At 50.3% G+C, this 21706-nt stretch overlaps 1 protein-coding gene across 10 annotated transcripts in view; it reads left to right on the top strand.

Moving 5' to 3' along the window:
• Window positions 1-21706, top strand: part of KCNMA1 (potassium calcium-activated channel subfamily M alpha 1) — a 745622-nt gene that overhangs the window by 202145 nt on the left and 521771 nt on the right. For all 10 annotated transcript variants that reach the window (XM_068547964.1, XM_068547957.1, XM_068547956.1 and 7 more), the window contains exon 2: window positions 20682-20843. In XM_068547964.1, coding sequence (XP_068404065.1) covers window positions 20682-20843 — 162 coding nt within the window. The remainder of the gene's footprint in view (window positions 1-20681; window positions 20844-21706) is intronic.

Genomic DNA, 21706 nt, shown 5'->3' with positions numbered 1-21706 from the left:
ACCAAGGTGCTCAGACTGTGAAAATATCTACTGCTTGGACTTTTCCATGTCGATTAGAGAAGGCATTTCTAGCTCAGACCCAGAGGAGAAAAAACTCTTCATTTGTCAGCGAGAAGCCCTTTATGAGTGTCTCCTAGTGAGAAATGGGGCCAGCGGAGCCAGGATGGGGGAGAGCCAAGTCTCCTTAATTTATTCATTGACTCTTTTTTTAGACTAGAAAATAATCACATGCTTTTGGCCAAAACCAGCCCTGGGGCAGAAATCCAGCAAAACATCATACTAATCAGATAATCTAATTTCCAAAGAGAGACCCTAACTCAAACTCCCCCCAGCTAGCAGTGATGCAGAGATGACAAAAGGATCAGAGAACAGAAGACCCATCGTTCCCTTGAAGTTCATATGGACACCAACCAAGGTTAGGGCTTGGCCAGAGCTTCATCTGGGTTCTGTGCGTGTGTGTGTGTGTCTCGTATCTGTGATAGTGAGAAACGCTGTATTTAGGGGAAAGGGTGCTACAAACTGGGTGGCTTGAATAAACAGAAATTCATTCTTTCATCAGTTTAGAGACCAGAATGAAGTCCAGAATGAAGGATTCGCAGGACTGTGCTCCCTCTGAAGCCTGTAGGGGAGAATCCCTCCTTGCCTCTGTTTAGCTTCCGGGGTGGCCGTCCATCCTTGGCACTCCTTGATGTGCTGCTGCATCACACCAGTCTCTGCCTCTGCCATCACATGGCCTTCTTCCTGTGTCTCTGTCTTCACATGGTGTCCTCCTTCCTGTGTTCCTCTCCTTCTTTCATAAGGACACAAGTGATATTGAATTCAGGGCTCACTTGATTGCATCTCCGATAGACCTTATTTCCAAATAAAGTCATGTTCACAGCTACGGGGTTTAGGGCTTAAACAAATTTTGCGGGGACACGGTGCAGCCCACTACATGTGCTTTGCCTGACTGCTGGAGAGATGGGTCAGGGTTTCTTCTGCCAGTGTGAGGAGATGAAGAAGTGGGGGTTCTCCTGACGATCAGGAGTCCCTGGAAGGAGGAGGAAACCTCAGGTGGAGGACTTAAGCCTTGAAGGTCCTTTTTTTCAGATCTGTGTTTCCCTAAGTGGGGTCCCGAGACTAGTAGCATCAGGTGAGAACTTGTGAGAAATGCCACATTCTTAGGCCCCACCCCAGACCTATTAAATTGGAAATTCTGGGGTGAAGTCCAGCCACCTCTGTTGTAACAAGTCTTCTTGGTGGTTCTGATGCTACAGTTCAAGAACTATTCTTCTAAATTCTTACCTTTTGTCCTCACTGCAGTGCTTTCTAACGGGGTTGCCTGTGGATGCTGGTAGATGTTTTAGGTTAAAGTAGACAGTTCTTTGGTCAAATGAGTTTGTATCGGTCTAAGTCAAACAAGTTCCTTGACTAGTCCTGAGCTTTTGATATGCTTTATGGTCCAAACATTGAAAATGTCCAGGAAGGGAAACAGTAGCATTTCCAAATATCATTGATAAAAGCACTGTCCTTTTTGTGCAGAGTATCCCATTGGACTGGTGTTCTGTAGAGTACACACTGGGAAACACTGCTCTCATCTGCATATGAAGGCATTCAACAGCCTTTTTAAGAATCACCTTCTAAGAACCAGGCCCTGTGGTGGGGAAATATACCAGTGAAGACATAGTTTCCCTCTCCCTGGAACTGAGAACTTGTGCCAGGGCTGGCAAACTGCAGGCTGCAGGCCAAGTCTGCCTGACCATCTGTTTTTTTATGGCCTGCTAGCTAAGAAGGGTTTTAACATTTTTTTAAAGATATGAAAAAAATTTTAAATGAAGGATATTTTACGAAATGTGAAAATTATATGAAATTCACATTTCAGTGTCCATAAATAAAATGTTATTGGAACACAACCACTCTCGTTTGTTTACCTTTTATCTCTGACCACTTTTGTTCTATGGTGACAGAGTTGGACATTTGCCAAAGAGATTTTAGGCTCTGGTAGAGTCTAAAGTATTCACTATCTGACCCTTTACAGAAACAGTTTGCTGACTCCTGGTCTCCTGAAGCAAAGAGTCTGTGAACAAGTATTTGCAGGTGCCTTGAGTGTTCTGGAGGGAGGAGTACAAGGATCACGTGACCGAAGAGCTTTCCTCACTGATGGTGGAGCTGGAGGGGCCATTAGGGAAGGCTTTCTGGAGAGAGATCTTAAGGATGAGTGGGAAGTCTGGAATATGACCGAGTGGAGAAGGTTGTTAAAGGAAATAGTACATGCAAATCCATGAGTCATAAAAGAGAACCGCCCATGGAAGGAACGGAAGGCAGTCCAGTATGGCTGGAGAATAAGGAAGGTGAGGCCGAGAGTGGTTTCGTACGTGATCAGATGCTAGGCAAAAGCCGAACATCCAAGAGCATCCTTGAAGGCCATGCTGAGGATTTTGAGCTTTACCCTGAGAGCAGTGGGGAGTTGTAGAAGAGTTTAAGCACAGGAATGATGTGAGTGATGGAAACTTTGCGAGATCTCTCTGGCTTAGTGTGGAGGATGAGTGGGGCACTGGAGCAAGAATGGACACCTTATAAATAATTATGAAGCTTAGCAGTCGATCAGGAGAGAGAAGGCGAAGGTGGAGAGAAGTGTGTGGATTTGAGATGCAGAGGCTTTCTGTGAGGCTCACTTCCCCTCCTGCTGGGCCCTGTGTGCTCCGTGATGGCCTGAAGAACCTTCTTTCCTACGTGCTGGGTCCGCATCCTCTTGGACCCGATTTATTAATAAGCATTGATTGCTTGCTGCACACCTACTGTATGTCCATTAGGCAACAGTGCTAGATGTAGAGATGTATTTATGTAGAATATAAATTTATATTCTACAGGTGTAAGAATTAATAAGAATACATATATTCTTGTTATATATATTGATATTATGTAGATGCAGTTATAGTTAGATATTTATCTAGAATATATATTTATATTCTATAGATATAAGAATTAATAATAATCTATATATTTCATTGAGTGTATTCTATAGGATATATATATATTCTGTAGATGTGAAAATTAATATGATATGACCAGGTATCTGACCTCAAGATTCTTAGTTGGGAGGAAAGATGGATACTTGAACATAATGAGGGCTAATAACCGAAGGAACAAGTAACACTCTGAGGGGACAGGGAGTAAGGGCCGAGTGAACACGCTGCGAGGTGTTAATTCTGATGAAGAGATCTGGAGAGGCTTCGTGGTGGAAGTGGCTTTAAAAGAGAGTCTTGAAGAATGTGCAGGATTTGGAAAGGTGGGGAGATTTGTAATTAATCCAGCTGGAGCAGAACAGTGGACTTGTGACAGTGTGAGGTGTGTACAGGGAACGGCTCGGGGAGCAATGTGGCTGGAATGAGTGATGAGTGGAGGCTTATGGAGGGTGAAGAGGTGGTCCTGAGGCTCCTGATCTGGCTTGGAACTTGACCCAGACTCCTGATTACTTTAACGTTCTTGCCACCTTAATCGAGGCTGTGCTGAGACCGTGAGCGACCCTCAGGAGTGAATCGGCAGAGGAGGGAAGGCTCTGTCTTTCTCTGATGACCAGGGGCCTTGCGTACCTCATTTCATGATCTCCCAAGGCAGGTATAAAGGATAAAAACACACCCCCTCCCCACGACCTTGTTTACCGGCTCAGCCCCTTGCCTCGAGCCAACAGCAAACTGTTGTATCAGCAAGTCCTCTGGGGGGTGGGGGTTCCTAGCCCATTCATCCTATGGCTGGTCTGACTGTGCGTCATCTCTGTTTCGACTTTCTTCTTCTGGGGGTGCTTGCCCCGGCTGTGCCTCAAGACCAAGGACTTTCTCGTCCTTTCTTCCTTTCTTCCTTCCTTTTCTTTCTCTTTCTTTCTCTCTTTCTCTTTCTCTCTTTCTCTCTCTCTCTTTTTTTCTCTCTCTCTCTTTCTCTCGCTCTTTCTCTTTCTCTCTCTCTCTCTCTCTCCCTCCCTCCCTTCCTTCCTTCTTTCTTTCTTTTTTCAAAACAAACAACTTTTTATTGAAGTATAGTTGATTTACAATGTTGTATTAATTTCAGGTGTACAACAAAGTGATTTAGTTTTTTATATATATATATATTATTTTTCAGATTCTTTTCCATTATAGTTTATTACAAGAGATTGAATGTAGTTCCCTGTGCCATACAGGTCTTTGTTGCTTATCTATTTTATATATAGTGTGTATCTATTAATCTCAAACTCCTAGTTTAACCACCCTTCTTTCCCCTTTGGTAACTATAAGTTTTTCTATGTCTGTGCGTCTATTTCTGATTTCTGTTTTGTAAGTTCATTTGTATCTTTTTTTAGATTCCACATATAAGTGATATCATTTGATATTTATCTTTCTCTGTCCAACTTACTTCACTTAGTATAACAATCTCTAGGTCCATCCATGTTGCTGCAAATGGCATTATTTCATTCTTTTTTTATGGCTGAGTAATATTCCATTGTATGTATATGTGTGTGTGTGTGTGTGTGTGTGTGTGTGTGTGTGTGTGTGTGTGTATGTACGTATACATACCACATCTTCTTTATCCATTCCTCTGTCACTGGACATTTAGCTGGCTTCCATGTCCTGGCTATTGTAAATAGTGCTGCAGTGAACATTGGGGTGCATGTATATTTTTGAATTAGAGTTTTCATCTTTTCCAGATACATGCCCAGGATTGGAATTGCTGCATCATATGGTAACTCTCTTAGTTTTTAAAGGAACCTCCACACTGTTCTCCATAGTAGCTGCACCAACTTACGTTCCCACTAACAGTGTAGGAGGGTTCCCTTTTCTCCACACCCTCTCTAGCATTTGTTACTTGTAAACTTTTTGATGATTCTGGCCATTCTGACTGGTGTGAGGTGGCCCCTCATTGTGGTTTTGGTTTGCTTTTTTCTAGTTATTAGTGATGTTAAGCGTCTTTTCATGTGCCTTTTGGCCATCTGTATGTCTTCTTTGGAGAAATGTCTATTTAGGCTTCTGCTCATTTTTTGCTTGGGTTTTTTGCTTTTTTTGATATTGAGATATATGAGCTGTTTGTATATTTTGGAAATTAATCACTTATCAGTCACATCGTTTGCAAATATTTTCTCAAATGATGCAGCTGACAAGGACTTTCAATGAAGTTCTTTCTGGTTCTTGGTCCTGTTGTTCAGGGCTGTGACACAGGATTATTTGCAGTCTGAGTCTTCTGTCCTGTTCCAGAAGATACTTAATAAATGTGGGTGATGACGACAGGTCCCTTAAGAACAGTTTGGCTGACTTATTTTTAAAAGACTTCTCAAAAATTGTGAAATACAACAAATATACAGAAAGGTGTATAAAACATGAAAGTAATAAAAGTGAATAATCATGAGAAAATTCATGTAACCAACTGGGTCGAGAAATAGAATATGCTGGTATCCCCAGAACCTTCTCCATGGGTCCCTTCTCCTTGTCTGGCTTCTCACCTTTGACGCATCAATGCTAAGAAATCCTAGTAACAACTCTCTGTCTGGCTTCTGGTCAGAAAATCAGCTGCAGAAGAAGAAAAACAGAGCCTTGGGATTCAGGCAACCATCTGACCTTTCTTCCAGAACTGCCCACACAAAGGAGGTCCCGTCTCCATGAGTTCTAGGGACCCAGCTGACAGTTGTTATGGAAACGTGGGCTCGCAGGATGCTGGCTCAGGTGATGGCCACAGCACTCAGACAGGAGCTCCCATCCTGTAGGGCTCTTCTCTCCTTGCAGTTGTTATATCCTTACAGTAAGAGACTTCTGAGATTTAAAAGACGCCTCCTCTCTCGTGTTACCTTTCTCCCGGTGCCCACCTGGTGCAGCCGCACCTCAGCATGGTAGCTGGAGCACTAATGGAGGGAGAGAATGTTGCTTTGGTTCCAGGGGAGATTGTCGGTCCTCAGGTGAGAATATAGCAGAACTAAGAGTTCAGTAATAATTCACTAACAAACTTGACTCGCAGCCTTCTGACATTGTTTGCCAACTGCTTTTTCTAACAATGGCCTTGGGCGCCTCTCTGATTAGAGTTTGTATCTGTGGAAGGAGGCCCATCTGAATAGGCACGAGGGGAAAAACAATTTCCATCAGAAGAGAAGGCTGAAAGGCTTTGCCCTGTCTTCCAGGAGAAAGGTGTGTGCCTTTTGAGATTTCAGTTCTCGAATCACTTCCCCCAGTAGCTCTTCAATATTTATACTGGGTGTATCGAAATTAGATTTGCAAATTCAGAAAATTGGGGGCATAGGGAGGGCTGCTGTGAGGAGGGAGGGAGGCCCCTGTGTTCGCAAGTATGTGGGCTGCACGCACTTTCTTTTGGCTTCCTGTTGACTATTTCTGACTTCATCTTTGGGCTGGACCTGCTACTTTGTCAAGTGTGCCCTCCTGACAGAGGTCCGGAGACAGGGAAAGGGCGTGGGTGCCCCGGGGGGTAGCAAGCCGCCACATCCAGACACTCGGTGTGCTCTGTCTGGGTGGAAAACCTCATCTGAAGCCAGACTGAATCACACCAGTGTCTAAGACATTCTTCAACCATGTTAGGCAAAAGAGTCCCCCGCTGACAAGCTGGGGTAGAAGGAAACCTGATATAATTTTGGAAAAACCTTCTTCGAGAAAGAAGGTTCTCACAGCTGCCGAGCCTCTCCCCAGTGTTCAGGGTTGGAGGGGGTCCCAGGCCACAGGGAGGAGATTGATGGGTCCAGGGGTGCCAAGGGAGAGCTGAGGCTTTGCAGTGCTGGGGTGCTCGCCATTCCTAACTCCCAGTTGAAGGAGAAGGAGAAGCAGTTGTCGGAACCCGATAGAAATAGAAGTCCCCCTCCCCTCTTCCCTGGCTGTTGAATTATTGTCATTATTTCACATTAAGAGCCAGGCCAGACTCTATTGTATTTGGCTGCTGTGTTGGAAACCCAGATCCAGACTAAGGTTGTGGGAACCCAGAAGCAGGGGAGCCTGGAGTTTCAGAGCCCAGCCAGGCCTCCGAGGCGGGTACGAGCTCAGAGCACAGGGAGACGGGCCCCTGTGCAGACCCGGTGGTCTGAGCCTGGGTCCTCTTCCTGGGCGGCTGGTAGCATTGCCGGGTCCGAGTAAATCTGTATGCCTGGTCACGTGGCCATCTTCCTGCCTCCCAAGGTCTGTCTGACCTGCTAGGCCTTGGTTTCCTGAATGAGGGTCGTGTTCCCCATTGGGAAAGGCCGTGGGGGACGACCTCATTGCAACAGCTCTTTTGACCTGAAGCCAAACCACATCCAAGTTCAGCAAACGGAAGAGGTAGAAGAATCTTCAGTTGGTGAGGTCTATAGGCACATATTGGATTAGGTCCTAAATCGTGGTAGAAATCTTCCTGGAACGGGACAAATCCTTTTGTAAACAAGAACATTCATCTTTTTTTGACTGACGTGCCTGGTGAGGCACGTGCTTCTCAGAAGCCCAGTGACATCTATTCCTGTTTGGGATTTAGTGTTTGTATTTGAAAATGTAGCCGCTCTGAGGAGCAGCAGTGTGGGAGCCAGCACTCCTGTTCAAGCTTCAAGTCATGGAAACTGGCCTGGTTGAGCCAGGACATCAGCGGTGCCTGGGAAAGGGCTTGCTTTTCCAGTGCCTCCTGAGCAGACTTTCAATTTACTCAGTCAGTACATACCTATTCATCACTTGCTGTATGCCACGCACTCTGGATATTTTAAAAAATGGACCTTGACTTCAAGGAGCTTTCAAGCTAATTGGGGCCATCTGACATGCATGGGTGAAAAGACAGCTAAGGCTGCCAGCCAGGGCCTGTGCAGTGTTGAGAGAGAGGAGTATATTGTGGGCACTGGCGTTGGGACAGGGGGAGCAGCGGGGGTCTGTCACCAGGAAGACGGCTTCACTGGGCCCCTGGGATTTGATGTAGCAGGATGAAGATGGGTGGAGAGAAATGCAGAGGGCATCCCAGGGGTGGGAACCGCTGGCCCAAAGCTGTGGAGGAGGACCAAGTCCTCTGAGAGAAGCCTGGTGGGTGAGTGGGCTTAGTGAGGAGCAGGCAGGCCTGAAGACCAGGCCTTGAGAGTCTGAGTTGTGTGCTGTGGGCAGTGAGGACTGGGGAGAATTTTGAGATTCCAGAAAATGTGAACAGAGTGAAAACAAAGCAGAATAGAACAAAACCCAGAATTCTTTCAATCACTTTTTAAACATGCTGTTAAATCTCCACTATGTGCTGGCCACTGTTCCAGGCTCTGAGAATATGGAATGAGCAAATCTGGCCAAGGCCCTGCCCTCCTGGAGCTTACCCTCTAGTGGAGATTGATGGGAAATAAGCACCCCCGGGTATAATGTTTAGGCAGTGGTAATGGTTATGAGGAAGAGTGCAGCAAGCTAAGGGGATGGTTTGGGGCCATGGTAACAGTGGCACTGTTTCTGGGGAGATTGTTCAGGTGCTGTGCATTTCCTGCTACAGATGCAATGAGGGCTTCAGAACTCTCAGTGAGGCTGGGAACTCAGGGCCCTGTGGTATGACCGTGAGCTGTGAAAACTGATGCATTCCCTTCTCCCCTGCTCTCTGGGCCTGTGCTAGCTGAGTTGTTGGAGCCCCGAGGGACCTCGTCTCCGTCCCCTGGGTCCTACCTTTCCTGGCCCCCAGGCTGTCCCTGTTTGACCTGACAGACACACCCTGGGCTCCATGTAGGGGGGCCTGGCTACTATGAGCATGGCCTCTCTGGGCCTTAATTTCCCCTCTGTAGCATGAGGACTAGGTGAGTGGTCCCTAGACTTTCCATGGGGCACTCAATTAAAGTTTAAAAACCATAGAGAATATCACAGGGTTGCCAGTTGTTTATTTTGACAGGCAAGAAAGAAACTGTCAAATGCCAGCTCTACCATCATTGTCATTTCATTCAAAGGGCATGTTAATATCCAACCAAGGAGTGATGACATAATGTCAAAGAAAAGGACAGTTCTTCCCTGGGGAGGAGTGTTGGCTGTCTTTCGCCGACACACACACGTTACGTTGTGCTGCTGTTTTCCATTTCCACACTCTGTCCTGGAGAAGCACTGCTTTGGAGACCACGGGACCAGAGGGCCTGAGAGCCAACCTCCCAGGATGCTTTGCTGTGGGGAGCCAGATCCTTCCCGATCCTCAGGTGGCGATGGGCTCCCTTCCTTCTTCTGCTTCTCCCCTCTTGACCCTCCCACTGTCTCTCTCTCAGTAACTCCTCTCCAGAAGTGGGGACTCTCCAAACTGTCCCGGGCTTCTTTTCAGGAGGTGGGAGAGAGGAGGAGCCCATGACCTCCCTGACCAGATAAACTGGTCCCTCAGACGTTGAAACTCTGCGTCTTTGGGTAGGATTCAGTTGTTCCCCAGTCATGTTCACATCCTTGTTTTGATTCCATCTGCCTTTTCCCCGCTAACTTGAGTCATACAAGTTAACTTGGCTGTGATCTGGAGATATCTGCCTTTTTTTTTTTTTTTTTTTAATGGAAATGAGGGTCTTGGATTTCCTATGGGTCTTAGTTATCCGTATCCAGTCTATCCTGACTAGAAACAAAGCTGGCCACCACTTTGGTGAAGAGGAGAGAGATGGGGTTTGCTGTCTGGCAAATCTGAATTCCCATCCTTATGAGATCTTTATTAGCTGTGGGACCTTGGGCAGGTCATTGTCCAAGGTCACGTAAGTGCATACTCTGGCACTTAGTGGATAATACCATTTACTGAGCTCTCACCACCTGCTTTGCCTTCATCATCATGGTTGCTCCTCACAGAGACTCTCTGAGGAAGGTAATTTGCAAGCCCATCGTTTGGTTGAGGACCCTGAGGCTGGATGGGGTGGAGTGACTTGTGCTGGGTTGCATAGCGGGTACGAGGGGAAGCCAGGAGGCGGACTCCGGGGACAACACCTGTGCCTCCCACCATTCTTGCACCGTCTCTCAGCCACGTGTGGGCCTACCCAGTCTCTTATGTGAACAAGCTGTGTTTCTTTGAAGAGGCCCCCAGCCCTTCTCTGACCCTAGGCTTCTTACTGAAGGGAGGGAATCAGCCTACATAAGTTCTCAGGTCCCTCACAGCTCTGACCTCTACAGATCTATGACTCTGAGATGCATTTCATTAAAAAACAAACAAAAAAACAGCAACAACACATTTTTTGAAGGGGTTTGAGTGCTCTTCTTTAAACAAGAACTCACACTGGATTGCTTTCCCATACAATGCCAGATTCTTCCTACAAGGAAAAGGGATTTGTATTGAGCGTATGGGCCTGAGTGGGGTTTATAAGGCTGCTCTGCTAACCGTAGACCTTCAGAGAGCCTTAGTGCCTCAGTTGCTCATCTTTAAAATGGGCATAATAGTGCCTAACTTGCAACCTTGTTAACAGGATTAACCAAGAGAATACAAGGCATTCAGAAAGTTACATCCATTATCACTCTTTCTGAATTTATGGTCCTGCCTCAGATTTCCCTGCTGTGGTTACAAGTGCTTCCTCAACTGGAAAACAAATGTGATTTTTGTCTTCTGACTGGGGCCCCTGTGATGGTTTTCTTGTGTCTGTGGTTCTTGAGCCATTCTCCCAGGACAGGGCAGGCTGCCCTGCAGAATGGCAGCTCAACCACCATGTCTTTGCAGGTGAGCAGGCCGGCTTGGAACCGGCCCGGTCACTCTGGCTGAGGGATCAGAGCTGAGGTCTCGGCTAATGCAGTTCCAAGTCTCTGAGGTCCAGATAGTGAATTCTGGACTGTCACTTATATGTTCCCATTTTATTAAGCTAATTGATTGAGAAGGAGATCTTTATTTTGCAGACGTGGTGTATTGGCTGAGATGGATGCATCAGTCCTGAATTTTGGACTGATGGGTTAACTTATTAGTTTTAAGCAGCAAATGTGGCCATTTGAGAACACATCTCACCACGGGATATGGTGTCTAATGGGTCAGTTTATTCCCAAATTGGCACCCCCCTCCCCTAGGCCATTTCTCCAACTCCCTCTCCCTCTCCATACATGGTTGATTATAACCGGATGTCTGTACTACAGAATTTTGTTATTTAGAAGCCATAGGGTATAAGATGATTGTTTCAGTGCTAGTAATAAACAGCATTTTATAAGGAGATTCCATCTCTTCTTTGTACATTTTGCCTATCCTGAGGCAGCAAGGAACAGAAAAAAAGACATGGCCTTCGGTCTTAGAAGAGACTGGATTTAAATTTCAGCTCTGCCGCTTACAAGATGAGTGATCTTGGAAATTACCCAACCTCTCTGAGCCTCGTTAACATTCCTACCTTGCAGGCTTGAGAACATGGCTTGTAGAGACGAGAAGGAGTCAAGGATTTCCTAAGAGCCAGCTGACTCCCCTTAGTCCCCAGGGCACTGGTGAGCAGCTTAGAACAGCCCTGAGAAGGGCCAGAAAGGACCCCCATCCTCTCCCAGCATCTTCCACCGCTGGGATGGGGCAAGTGCAGGACTCAAAGTCCAGATGTCAAGGTCAGGCAGTTTCAGAGCTAGACAGAACCTTGGGGAGCGTTTACACAGCCCCTTTGAGTTTGAAGCAAGGAAACCTGAGGCACAAGATGGTCATCGACTTGTTAAAGGGCACCTGGCCTTTTTCTGCTGTCACCTTTTTCGTTCCGCAATGACCTGTGTCTTCACACACAGCACGGGGGACTCCTAGAAGTGAGAATCTGGCCACTGCCCCTGGAAAGCCATAGCTGAAAATGCACGTGATGATGCATTACCAGGCAACACGATGGTTTTTTTGACATCCTAGAGCAATTGGCTTTGTCCGAGCTTCTTTTTCAGCTCCTGCGGCCTGAATCTGTAGTCACCCTGCCCCTTCCCTGGATGTGTAGCCTGTAGTTAGCAGATGCAGTAGCTGCTGGATGGGTTCGTCTGGCACAAACGTGGTGCCCCATGTGCATGTGGGGTCCCGGGGGCTGGATGAGGAAGCTGCAAGGTGCAGGGGAGGCTCCGTCCTGACAGGGAGAGGTCAGATCATCGGAACTTCCCAAGGGCAGAACCCGATTCCACCACCCGCTTATGGCAGTTCCTGGTGGGGGCCTGAGTCTTCGGTGCCGCATTTCCCCGTCCCTGAGTGCCAGAGTACCTATCTCCTCCCTTCTCTCCCTTTGCAGAACTCTCACTGTGAAAATCCCAGCTGGTGGTGCCCACATGCTGCTTTATTTGCTTGAGCTGCTTGAGGTAATCGGCCTAATCCCTCATACGCAGGATTATCGGTACCTGGGAGAATCCCAGGGCTGGGCCATCCTTCCAGGATATGAAAGAAGCCGTTGGGGGCAGGGGAGGACGTTTTCCTCTTGGCCTATTTGGAAGGAGTCGGGGCGGCTGGAGGACCGTTCCCCAGCCTTTAGGCCTGGTGAAGACCTGGGGCAGAGGGACAGGATGGTGGCCTGCCCGGAGGTCCTGGAAGCCCCATGGGCTTATGGGTGTTGGTGCTCAGGCATTTCTGGGTCTTAGGGCACAGGATGCCATCATCATTGCCATGAAATAAAGCCTCTTCTAAAAGCTAAAACAGGCCTATGGATTTTTACTCAGTGGATTTCAAACGTTTTTTCCTCAGAAAACCCCTTTACTCAGGTGCAGTCTAGCACAGAACCTTAATAGGTGAAAACCGCTCAACGTAGTGGTGCTTTGATTTTCACGGGGGCCAGGGGCCTTGCCTCCTCTGCCATCCCTTGCTAACCCCCTAAGGCACCTGACAGAACACAGTGCTGGCCTCTAAGGGACAGAAAACTATGGGTTTAACCCACTGTTTCCCCCTCATTTCCCAGATGGGGACTCTGCTCACTCAGAGAGGTTAAGCGAGTGGCCAGGGCCACAAAGCGTGTGCCTCGCAAAGCCGGGGCTAGAATGCAGGCCTCCTAACTTGCAGCCCAGAGCTCTTGGCCCTGCTGCTCTCCTTCTAATAGGAGATGAGGACTTCTGGACTCCTGCTTTGTGGTCAGTTGAGGGCAGCTGCACGCCAGGCTGCTGGGTCGGTTTTGCTGGGTGAGAGGGGGCAGGGAGAGGCGGGGAGCTGCTGCCGGGGATGGCGTGAGGATGGGGGTCTCAGGCAGACTGAAGCAGGATCCGTCAATGCAGGCTCAGGAGAAACGGCTTTTTGATGTCGACCAGGGAGATTTGAGGACAAAGTGGGACTGTGAGACACAAGGGGAAGACAGATGGAGGTTTCCGGGTCCTTCCTTTCCCTACAGCCCTCTGGAAGTTGAGCAACCAGGAAATGCCCCATAGCACCAAGGCCCTGGGCAGAGAGAGGTGCAGGCCTGGGGCTTCCAGGGACGGGAGATGCTCTGGTCGCCATCAGTGCCCCACCCCTCGAGTGCCCCAGGCCCTGCAGTCTTGGGCCAGGATTCCCTGTTAAGGATGCAGACGGCATGAGGGAAGCCGGGAAGCCGTCTCCTCCTGCAGCAGCATCTGTATAGAGAACCTCAGTGCTGAGCAGGAGGGCTCACAGCCTGTCAACTCGACCACGTTCGTTTCCCATCTGCTGCTCTGCTCCGTGAAGGGTGATTTTTGGTTCCAAGCTGGTTCTTGGTAGAGAAGAAGAACCATGTTCCTCTGTCCTTGTTTTAACCACCGTCTTAAGGCCCAGGGACCTTGAAGAAGGGTCTCTGCGGTACACGCAGTACCCAGACGTGGGCTGAATTAAGTGTTCCTGATGGTAATAAACCTCTCCTGGGCGCTTTGTGACAGCCCGTAATCCTTCTGCGCGCATTATCCCTGGGAGGAAGTCAGCTCAGGTGCTTGTCTCTTTCTGGTGTCAGACAGCGGGGATTAAATTCCGACTGTGTCTTCCTGGGCCAGCTGCTTAAGCCCTCATCTGCAAATGAGTGCGTTCAAACCCGCCTCGTAGAGTTACTGTGACGATGCTTGGAAATGGTGGCTGGGTATTGTGATCATCATTACTTATTAGTAATGTTATCTCTTCTAGTTATCGTGCTTGCCAACAGTTGACTTCCCGTCTGCTGCAGCTCTCCTTCCCTCCCTCCCTTTTTTTTTTTAAATTTATTTATTTTTATTTATTTATTTTTGGCTGTGTTGGGTCTTTGCTTCTGTGCGAGGGTTTTCTCTAGTTGCGGCGAGCGGGGGCCGCTCTTCATCGCGGTGCGCGGGCCTCTCACTATCGCGGCCTCTCTTGTTGCGGAGCACAGGCTCCAGACGCGCAGGCTCAGTAGCTGTGGCTCACGGGCCCAGTTGCTCCACGGCATGTGGGATCCTCCCAGACCAGGGCTCGAACCCGTGTCCCCCGCATTAGCAGGCAGACTCCCAACCACTGCGCCACCAGGGAAGCCCCCCCTCCCTCCTTTTTATACTTCTACCCTCCCTCCCTCCCTCCTTCCCTCCTTCCCTCCCTCCCTCCCTCCCTCCCTCCCTCCCTCCTCCTCTCCTTTCCTCCTTCCCCCTTCCTTCCTACCTTTCACCAAGATGCATCAAGTGCTTACTTAGTCTGAGCTCATAATGTCTCATTGTTGAGGATACAGCAGTGAACGAAAGAGACGAAATGCTTCCCCTCATGGAGCTTACAGACAGTCGATGATGATTAAAGTATTCAGGCTGCCAGATGGTGGGATAAATGCTCTGGAGCAGCGTGGAGCATAGATGAGGAGTGATGGGATCGGGGAGGGTTGGAGGGCTGGGGTGTCATGTTCAAGGGGGGTGGGCAGGGAAGTGCTCACCTGTACGGTGAGGATTTGAACAGAGTGTGAGGTGAGGGAGCAGCCAGTGCAATCAGCCCCAGCTTAGAGTGGGCCTGGAACGTTCTGGCAGTACAAGGAGGCCAGTGCAGCTGGAGCGAGCAAGGGAGTGAGTGGGAGGCTTGTAGGATGACAGCAGGAGCGGGCAGACTGGGGGGTTGCACTGTGTGAGGTCTATGACTTGTGCTTCGACTGGGATGAGAAACCCCAGGAGGGGGTCGGCACGGCAGCGACGTGATCTGACTTACATTTTGAAGCGTAGTTTTCCTCCTAGGCAATCACTGCTTAAACAGCTTCCCAGATCTAACTGAAATGTAACTAAACCCGAGGCAGACTTGGAGCTTTGCAGGGGGTGGGTGGCCTCAGCGGGGATGATCAAGGTGACTCTGGAATCCTCCTCCATCCCTCCAGGTGTGGTGCCCAGGGTGGCCTTGGCACCTGGCACCTGGGGGTGAGTGAGCCCAGCTGGGCAGGAGTGGCAGAGGCTCATAGGGAGGGTGTGGCCAGCACAGTGGGCCACCTGGAAGGACTTGGCAATGCCAACATTCTGCTCGTGCCCAGGGAGATAAGCAGGCCCTGCCCAGCAAGGTGCAGGCAGGTGGGGATCCAAGAGTTGAGCCATGATGCCATCCTTGCCCACCCTTCGTAAAGAAGCTGGTACTTTCAGAAAGTGCTGTGCTCCACCTTACCCCAGATTATATGGCGGGATGTATCCCTATTTACAGAAGAGGCTTTGAGAAATGAAATGACTTGTCCAAGGCCATCCAGAGGAGCTGGACTTGGGTATTTTTTGATCCTCAGAGCTCTTCGTACCACACCACAGCCTTGAGGCTCCCAGGATACTGGGTCCAGTGAAGGAAGGGTGAGAGACAGAGAGACAGCCTGGATCTGAGGACCCGAAGCGGTGGGGTCCTGGGGTTAGCACAGGCCTGCTCTCCCACGCTGGGCCAGGGCAGCTCCCACTGCTGGGGAAAGCTGGGACGTTTGAAGATGAGACGTGTTGCCCTGTGGGGCTCCCACACCCAACCCCCCGTACCAGGCCAGGTGGAGGCTTCCGCTGGCCCTGGGAACGCTCGGGCTCCAGATTACAGGCTGGCGAGGCGCAGGGATCTGCTTGGGAGTGATGGGTTCCCTTGGGCTAGATTTGATGGAATCACCCTCTTGGGGAGGCAAAAAGAGGGAAGAGAATAGAGCCAGCTGGGGGTTTGTGTCTTGGCTTGGTGGTTCCCAGGTAGGCAGGGTGGCACTGGGCGTGTGACTTCCCTCCAGGCCCTCCGTAGTCGGGGTTGGCATCTGAAGGCATGGCTGAGGTTCCATCTCAGGCTTTGGGCTTTGACCTGGTGCTTCGGGGGAAATGCCCAAACATCCAGCAGGGATGTGCTCCGGACAGTGAGCACCTGGCAGGTGACTATGGCAGGTCCAGCCAGGCCTTTGGCCGCAGGGGACATAGGAGGGGCGAGGCCCTCCGTGGCCATGTCAGAAGTCACTGAGGGGGATGGGGAGGAGGCAAGAAGGGGTGAGGCCACGTGCCCAAGCCCGGCCTGTGAGAGGCTGCCCGTGTGGGCCTGCGATGGCGGGGGGCTGCCGGCCACCCTGCTCCCCAGTGTCCACGCAGCCTCCTGTACTTGCACCCTCACCCTACAGCCCTCCCCATCCTGCAGTCCAGGCACTGAGATTAGAGACTGTCAAGTGTTGTCCTCAGGAGGCAGCTATGGCTTCTTTTGCGCAAGACTCTGGTGGGAGAGAGGGCAAGACGGAGCCTCAGGAGGCTGGCTGCGACTGGACCTCCGCTTTCCAGGACGTCCCCAGGCCCCGCCCAGTCTCATCTTTTCCCTGCTCCTCCCTCCTCCTCATTCTTCTCTTCCCTCAAAGGCGTCCTTTTCTCCGTTTCAGAAAATCTCTGATGGTCTGTCTGAGGCTAGGGTAGCTGGAGCCTGTCTGTAACTGGTGGGGTTCTCTCTTACACACACACACACACTCTCTCTCTTTCTCTCTGTCTCTCTTTTTTCCTGGAGGATGAGCAGGAATCAGGGCCAGTTCACTCCTGACACCAGGGGGAGCCTGTCTGGCCCGACTCAGGAGTCCTCCCGGCAGAGTGGCGGGGTCCTTCTCTACAGTGGGAAGTGGAAGGCGTGGGGATGGAGGGACGCCCACTTTGCGGGGCACAGGAGAGACAGCAGTGTACCGGGACCCAGGGGGCAGCCTCCCTCTGGTCCCCAGTCGCCTCATCACAATGGGAAGTTGATCTAACGGAGCTTAGAGTCAGAGGGATCTAAGAGGTCACTTGGTCCAGGGATGACTCTGTGTAGGCATCCCTGCCCCCACTGTCCTGGGGGAGTGCCACACAGCTCCTGCTGGAACCTGTCCAGAAGCTGGGCATCTTACCTCCTGGTGGCCTGTTACCTAGCTGAAGCCTCATAACTGTTAGAATCGCCGCTCATTCATCCTCTGTTCTGTAATTATTTATTACGGTGTCCCTCCCAGAGCCCCCAGTCGATGGCACGGTTTTAACTGAATATCCTTGGAGCCAACCCGTCCCACAGCAGCTGTAACTACCACGCCCCAAGCCCTGTGCTAAGCACTAGAGCATTGCTTATCTCACATAAGCTTCACCACCACCTTCCTGGGGTCTGCATGCCCGTCCCCAATTTTACATGGAGGAGGCTGAGCTTGTGAGCTAACATGTCCCAGGTAGCCAGCTTGTAAGTGGCAGAGCAGACCTAAGCCCAGATGGGCTTGCTGCTTCCAGCCTGAGTTCTCAGGCTCTGTGTGCCTTCCCCTGAGAAATACCTGCTCTCAGTTGGCCTGTCTGTAAAATGGGGATCATTCCACCCGCCTGTCGTATTTATTACAAGGTCTAAGCAAGATAATGCAGAGAAGGCACTTAATTTTTAGTTGCTGGCCCCCGGTTCTGGCTTGGTAAATGGTGGTCAGTCGTTATTGTAATGGGCTCTGTTCCTTACCACTCCTCCCCCCAAACCCACCCCGTGTGTCCCCAGCAAGACCACTTAACCTCTCTGGGCCTCCGCCCCCTTTCTCCGGAGCAGGAGTTACACCTGCTCCGGATGAGGGATGCTTGGCCAGAGTGAGGTCAGTGGTGCAGCGGGGCTTTCCCTCCAGACTGAGGAGCGCTGACGTGGCCTGGCATCAGGCTGTGTGATGTGCTCACCTCCCTGCTCCCCCAGCTCCCCACCCCCAGTCCTGCCTCCACAAGTAATTAATTACGCTCACAACATCTTGTGTAAGCAAATAATAATGAGAGCATTATCTCCCTTCCGTCTGTGTTTTTCCTTGCCTATCATAAAGTAATTAAAATAATGAATGACTTGTAAAACAGTAGGTAAGAGGGCTGGCAAGAGAGCGTTATCTGCCATATACCTCTTGTGCTCTGAATTTTACTGATGCGTTGAAACCACTGTGACTGGAGAGGACTCCCTGACTCCCGGCCCTTTGCATGCCGATTGCCTCCTCCAGGGTCAGCCAGGTGGCTGGGGAGCCTGCACCCCCAGGATTGAGGAGCAGAGAGCTAGCTGGTCCTTCAGGCCCCCAGGCTGTGGCCCTGGACCAGCTCAGAAATGTCTCTGGGAGGCACTGCTCAAAAGGAGACATAAGAGCCTCTGATTTGAGGGCCCTCCCTTTGCCCTGATCTCTTCCGTGTCTGGGCGAAGGGAGAGGCCAGGATTGAGCTGAGGGTTACGATTCATGTTCCATTTCACATCAGGGCAGTGATGATCAAGTCAGGTCAGAATGATTACAAGCAGTGGTGCTCGAACTGGGATTCCCAGAGCAGCAGCTGCAGCATTACCTGGGAACTTGATAGAAACGGGGGTTTGGAAGTGGGGCCCAGCACTCAGTGTTTTCACGAGTCCTCCAGGTGGTTGTGACGCTGCTGAGGTTTGAGAACCACCGCTAGAGTGTCTGCGCTTCCAGGAGAGGAGGGAGGTGGTGAGACTAATTCATGAAACGTGTACTGTGTGCCGTTGGACACTATCTAACCCGGCCAACACCTACGGGGCAGGCAGTATTGTCCCCGTCTTACAAGGGAGGGGCAGGAGACCTGCACCTACACCTTCAGTTACTAAAGGGTGCCACGCAGCAGGGTCTCTGTCTCCTTCGGGACACCCACCTGTGCAGTCTCCACGGGGCTGAGACTTGGGGCCCTAACAGGTCATTGGGACTGGCCTTAGGTGGCTTGGGCAGCTGGCCCCACAGATGTCGGCAGACGGCCCCCAAATACGCCCACCCCGTGCCCCTGCCCCAGGCCTCCTTTTGGGCTCTTCCAGCGCTGGGGGGCCCAGTGCACTTGGAAATGAAACGTGAGCGCCGGGTGTTACTGACGCTCCATCTGTTTGCCCAGCGTCCCTGTCCCTGAGCCGGGGTGGCTGGCGGGGGGAGAAGCAGCCATCAGGAGCAGCTTCCTGCCTGCCTACAAGTCCCCGGGTGGATGACTCACTCAGTGCCTCCCAGCTCTCCTTTCCTCATTCTGGCCCACCCCCACTCACTGCAGATGAAGATTTTCACCCCTGCCTCTGGATTTTCCTCCTCACTCCAATTCACAGTGATCCCCAGGGTCAGTTTGTTTTGTTAATTAATTCTAGCGTTTTAAACGATGAACGTAATTTTGCCGGCATCGTTTTAAACATCTGTGTCTGCAAAAGGAATCTCAGTGGTTATTTGAGTCGGGGGCCCAGTTACATTTAAAGTTTAGACAATGAATGTGTTTTTTAGTATGAGTATGTCCCATGCAATATTTGGGACACACTTATACTGACAAATTATTTGTTGTTTATTTGAAATTCAACTTTTGCTGGGTTTCCTGTATTTTATTTGGCAACCCCTAAGCCCAGGCTCTATAGTCAGTGAGGGGCTGACATTCATAACCCTTGTTATTCCTTCTTTCATATTTATTGAGCCAGCCATATACTAGGCTCTCTTTTAGGCACTCAGGATTCAGCAGTTGGGGGAGGCAGACTGTAAATGAAATAAGTAAGAGAGTTACGGAGTGTGTTAGAACTTTTAAGTGCTTTGGAGAAAAACAAAGCAGGAAGGCAGTGCTGTCAGAAGACAGTTGGAATTTTAAAAGGGTAGCCAGAGAAGAAGTATTGAAAAGGTGATATTTGAGCAAAGATTCGAGAGAGGTGAGGGAGTAAGCCGTGACCCTCCGTGGGAGAAGAGTATTCTAGGCAGAGGGCACAGTGTACGCAGAAGTGTACAGTTTAGGACCCCGTGTGGGGCTCAGTTATCTGATGAAGTCAGCCTTGATCCTCAAGCGCATTTTTAGCTACAAAGGGGAATTTATTTCCTCCTGTAACTAAAAAGGTCTTGTGTGGATTTCAGGCACAGCTGGGTCCAGGTGTTCAAAAATGATGACATCAGTATTCTGCCACTTCTCCTAGTTTCCTCTGTGGTGGCTTCATTCTCAGGGAAGGATTACCTTTCTTATTCTTTCCAGCAAAAGTCCCAGGCTTGAGTCATACTGGGTTGGCATGGGATCACATAACCATCCTTGGCCCAACTGCTGTTGCCAGAGGGATGGACTGGTCTGACTGACGAGTCTCCATTCCTGGAGACAGTGTGGACCTTCAGTCCCTTTTGAACCACACAGACTGAGATGAGGAGATGGCGATTTTTTTTTAGGAAAGTAGGGTGCATCTGTGAGAAGGGTATGAAGGCTGGGCAGGTGGAGATTACAGAATGCTGACCTCACTTCCTGTCTAGCCACTCCGTGACCCTAGACAGGATGGTTTCCCTCCTGAGTTTTATGACTTTTTTCTTTAAAATAAGAAGAGAAGAATTTTATTCTTCTTTCTTTCACAGAGATATCTTAAGAGGAAACAAAGGAAAGATCCTTTTTAAAAAGATTAAAAAAAACAATCAAAGCCGTAATCCGTCCCTTCTTCCCAACCCCTGTACCTTCAAGCCAGTGCCCACCTCAGCGGGGCCCCGTCTAGCTTTGATTCTTTTGGGTAGATGGTGTTTTTTAAATCCGCTTGGTTGGCTACGTCTCATCCCTTGTTCTCTCTGTTGCCAGGAGGCCCAGAAGATTAACAATGGCTCAGGCCAGGCGGACGGCACTCTCAAGCCAGTGGACGAAAAAGAGGAGGCGGTGGCAGCCGAGGTCGGCTGGATGACCTCCGTGAAAGACTGGGCGGGGGTGATGATATCTGCCCAGACGCTGACCGGCAGAGTCCTGGTGAGTCCCCAGCTCCCTCCTCACACGAGGAAGTCTGCTATCTGGTCCGTGATCTCTCTGTTTGTGGGGATGTGATGTTTCGCTGGGTCTTCTCCGGGCCATTTTGGCTATTGGGAGGTGGGGGTGAAGGGCGAGTGCTTACATGTGGTCGTGGAGGAGAGGCTGGGGTCTTTGTGCTCAGCTGAGCCAGTGATTTGTGGGGCATTTGCAGAGCGGACCAGTGTTTGGGGCAGAGAGGGTCTGTTGGAGAGGATGTAGAGCATTTTCTCTGCTAGCAGAATAGGTGTGCACGTGCACACACAGACACACACGTGCACACAGCTTGACAGTCTTGGAGAGGAGAAAGGGTCAAAGAAACGTGTGCTCAGAATTCTGCAGGGGCTCCGTAAATGCCGGAATCCAGGGAGTTCTGAGGGAGCGTGCGCGCGCGCGCGTGCACGCGCGCGCGCGTTTGGCGGCCTTCTGGGAATGTTACTGTTGTCCTCTGGCCGCCATAGTTTTCTAATCTCTTGCCCTGTGTCATCAGGATCCTGCCCCTGGTAGAAATCCTCAGTCACGCTGGTGGTGAAACTCGTTGGCAGCCCACCTGAGACTGCTGGCCCCGTGCTTGGAGCGTTGCTCGTGTGACCTTACTTCTAAGGAGGCTGTCTCCTAGCCCCACCTGCAGCCCAGGCTCATCCTGCCCCTTCTCTGTGCATTTCCCGCATTCTCTCTGATCTGCTTGTGTGGAGCTTGGCTTCACTGATGGGCCTCCTCAGCTCCTGCTTCTTGGCAGGGATTGTGGGTGGGGCAAGCCTGTAGTGACCAACCATCCCTGTTTACCTGGGGCATGGTTCTTTTGGTGCAAAGACTGGGAAAGTTGT

The sequence above is a fragment of the Eschrichtius robustus genome, chromosome 7 (assembly GCF_028021215.1).
Source record: "Eschrichtius robustus isolate mEscRob2 chromosome 7, mEscRob2.pri, whole genome shotgun sequence".
Classification (NCBI taxonomy): domain Eukaryota; kingdom Metazoa; phylum Chordata; class Mammalia; order Artiodactyla; family Eschrichtiidae; genus Eschrichtius; species Eschrichtius robustus.
Note: the sequence above shows the minus strand (reverse complement) of the source record. Positions and strands in the feature narration are given on the sequence as shown.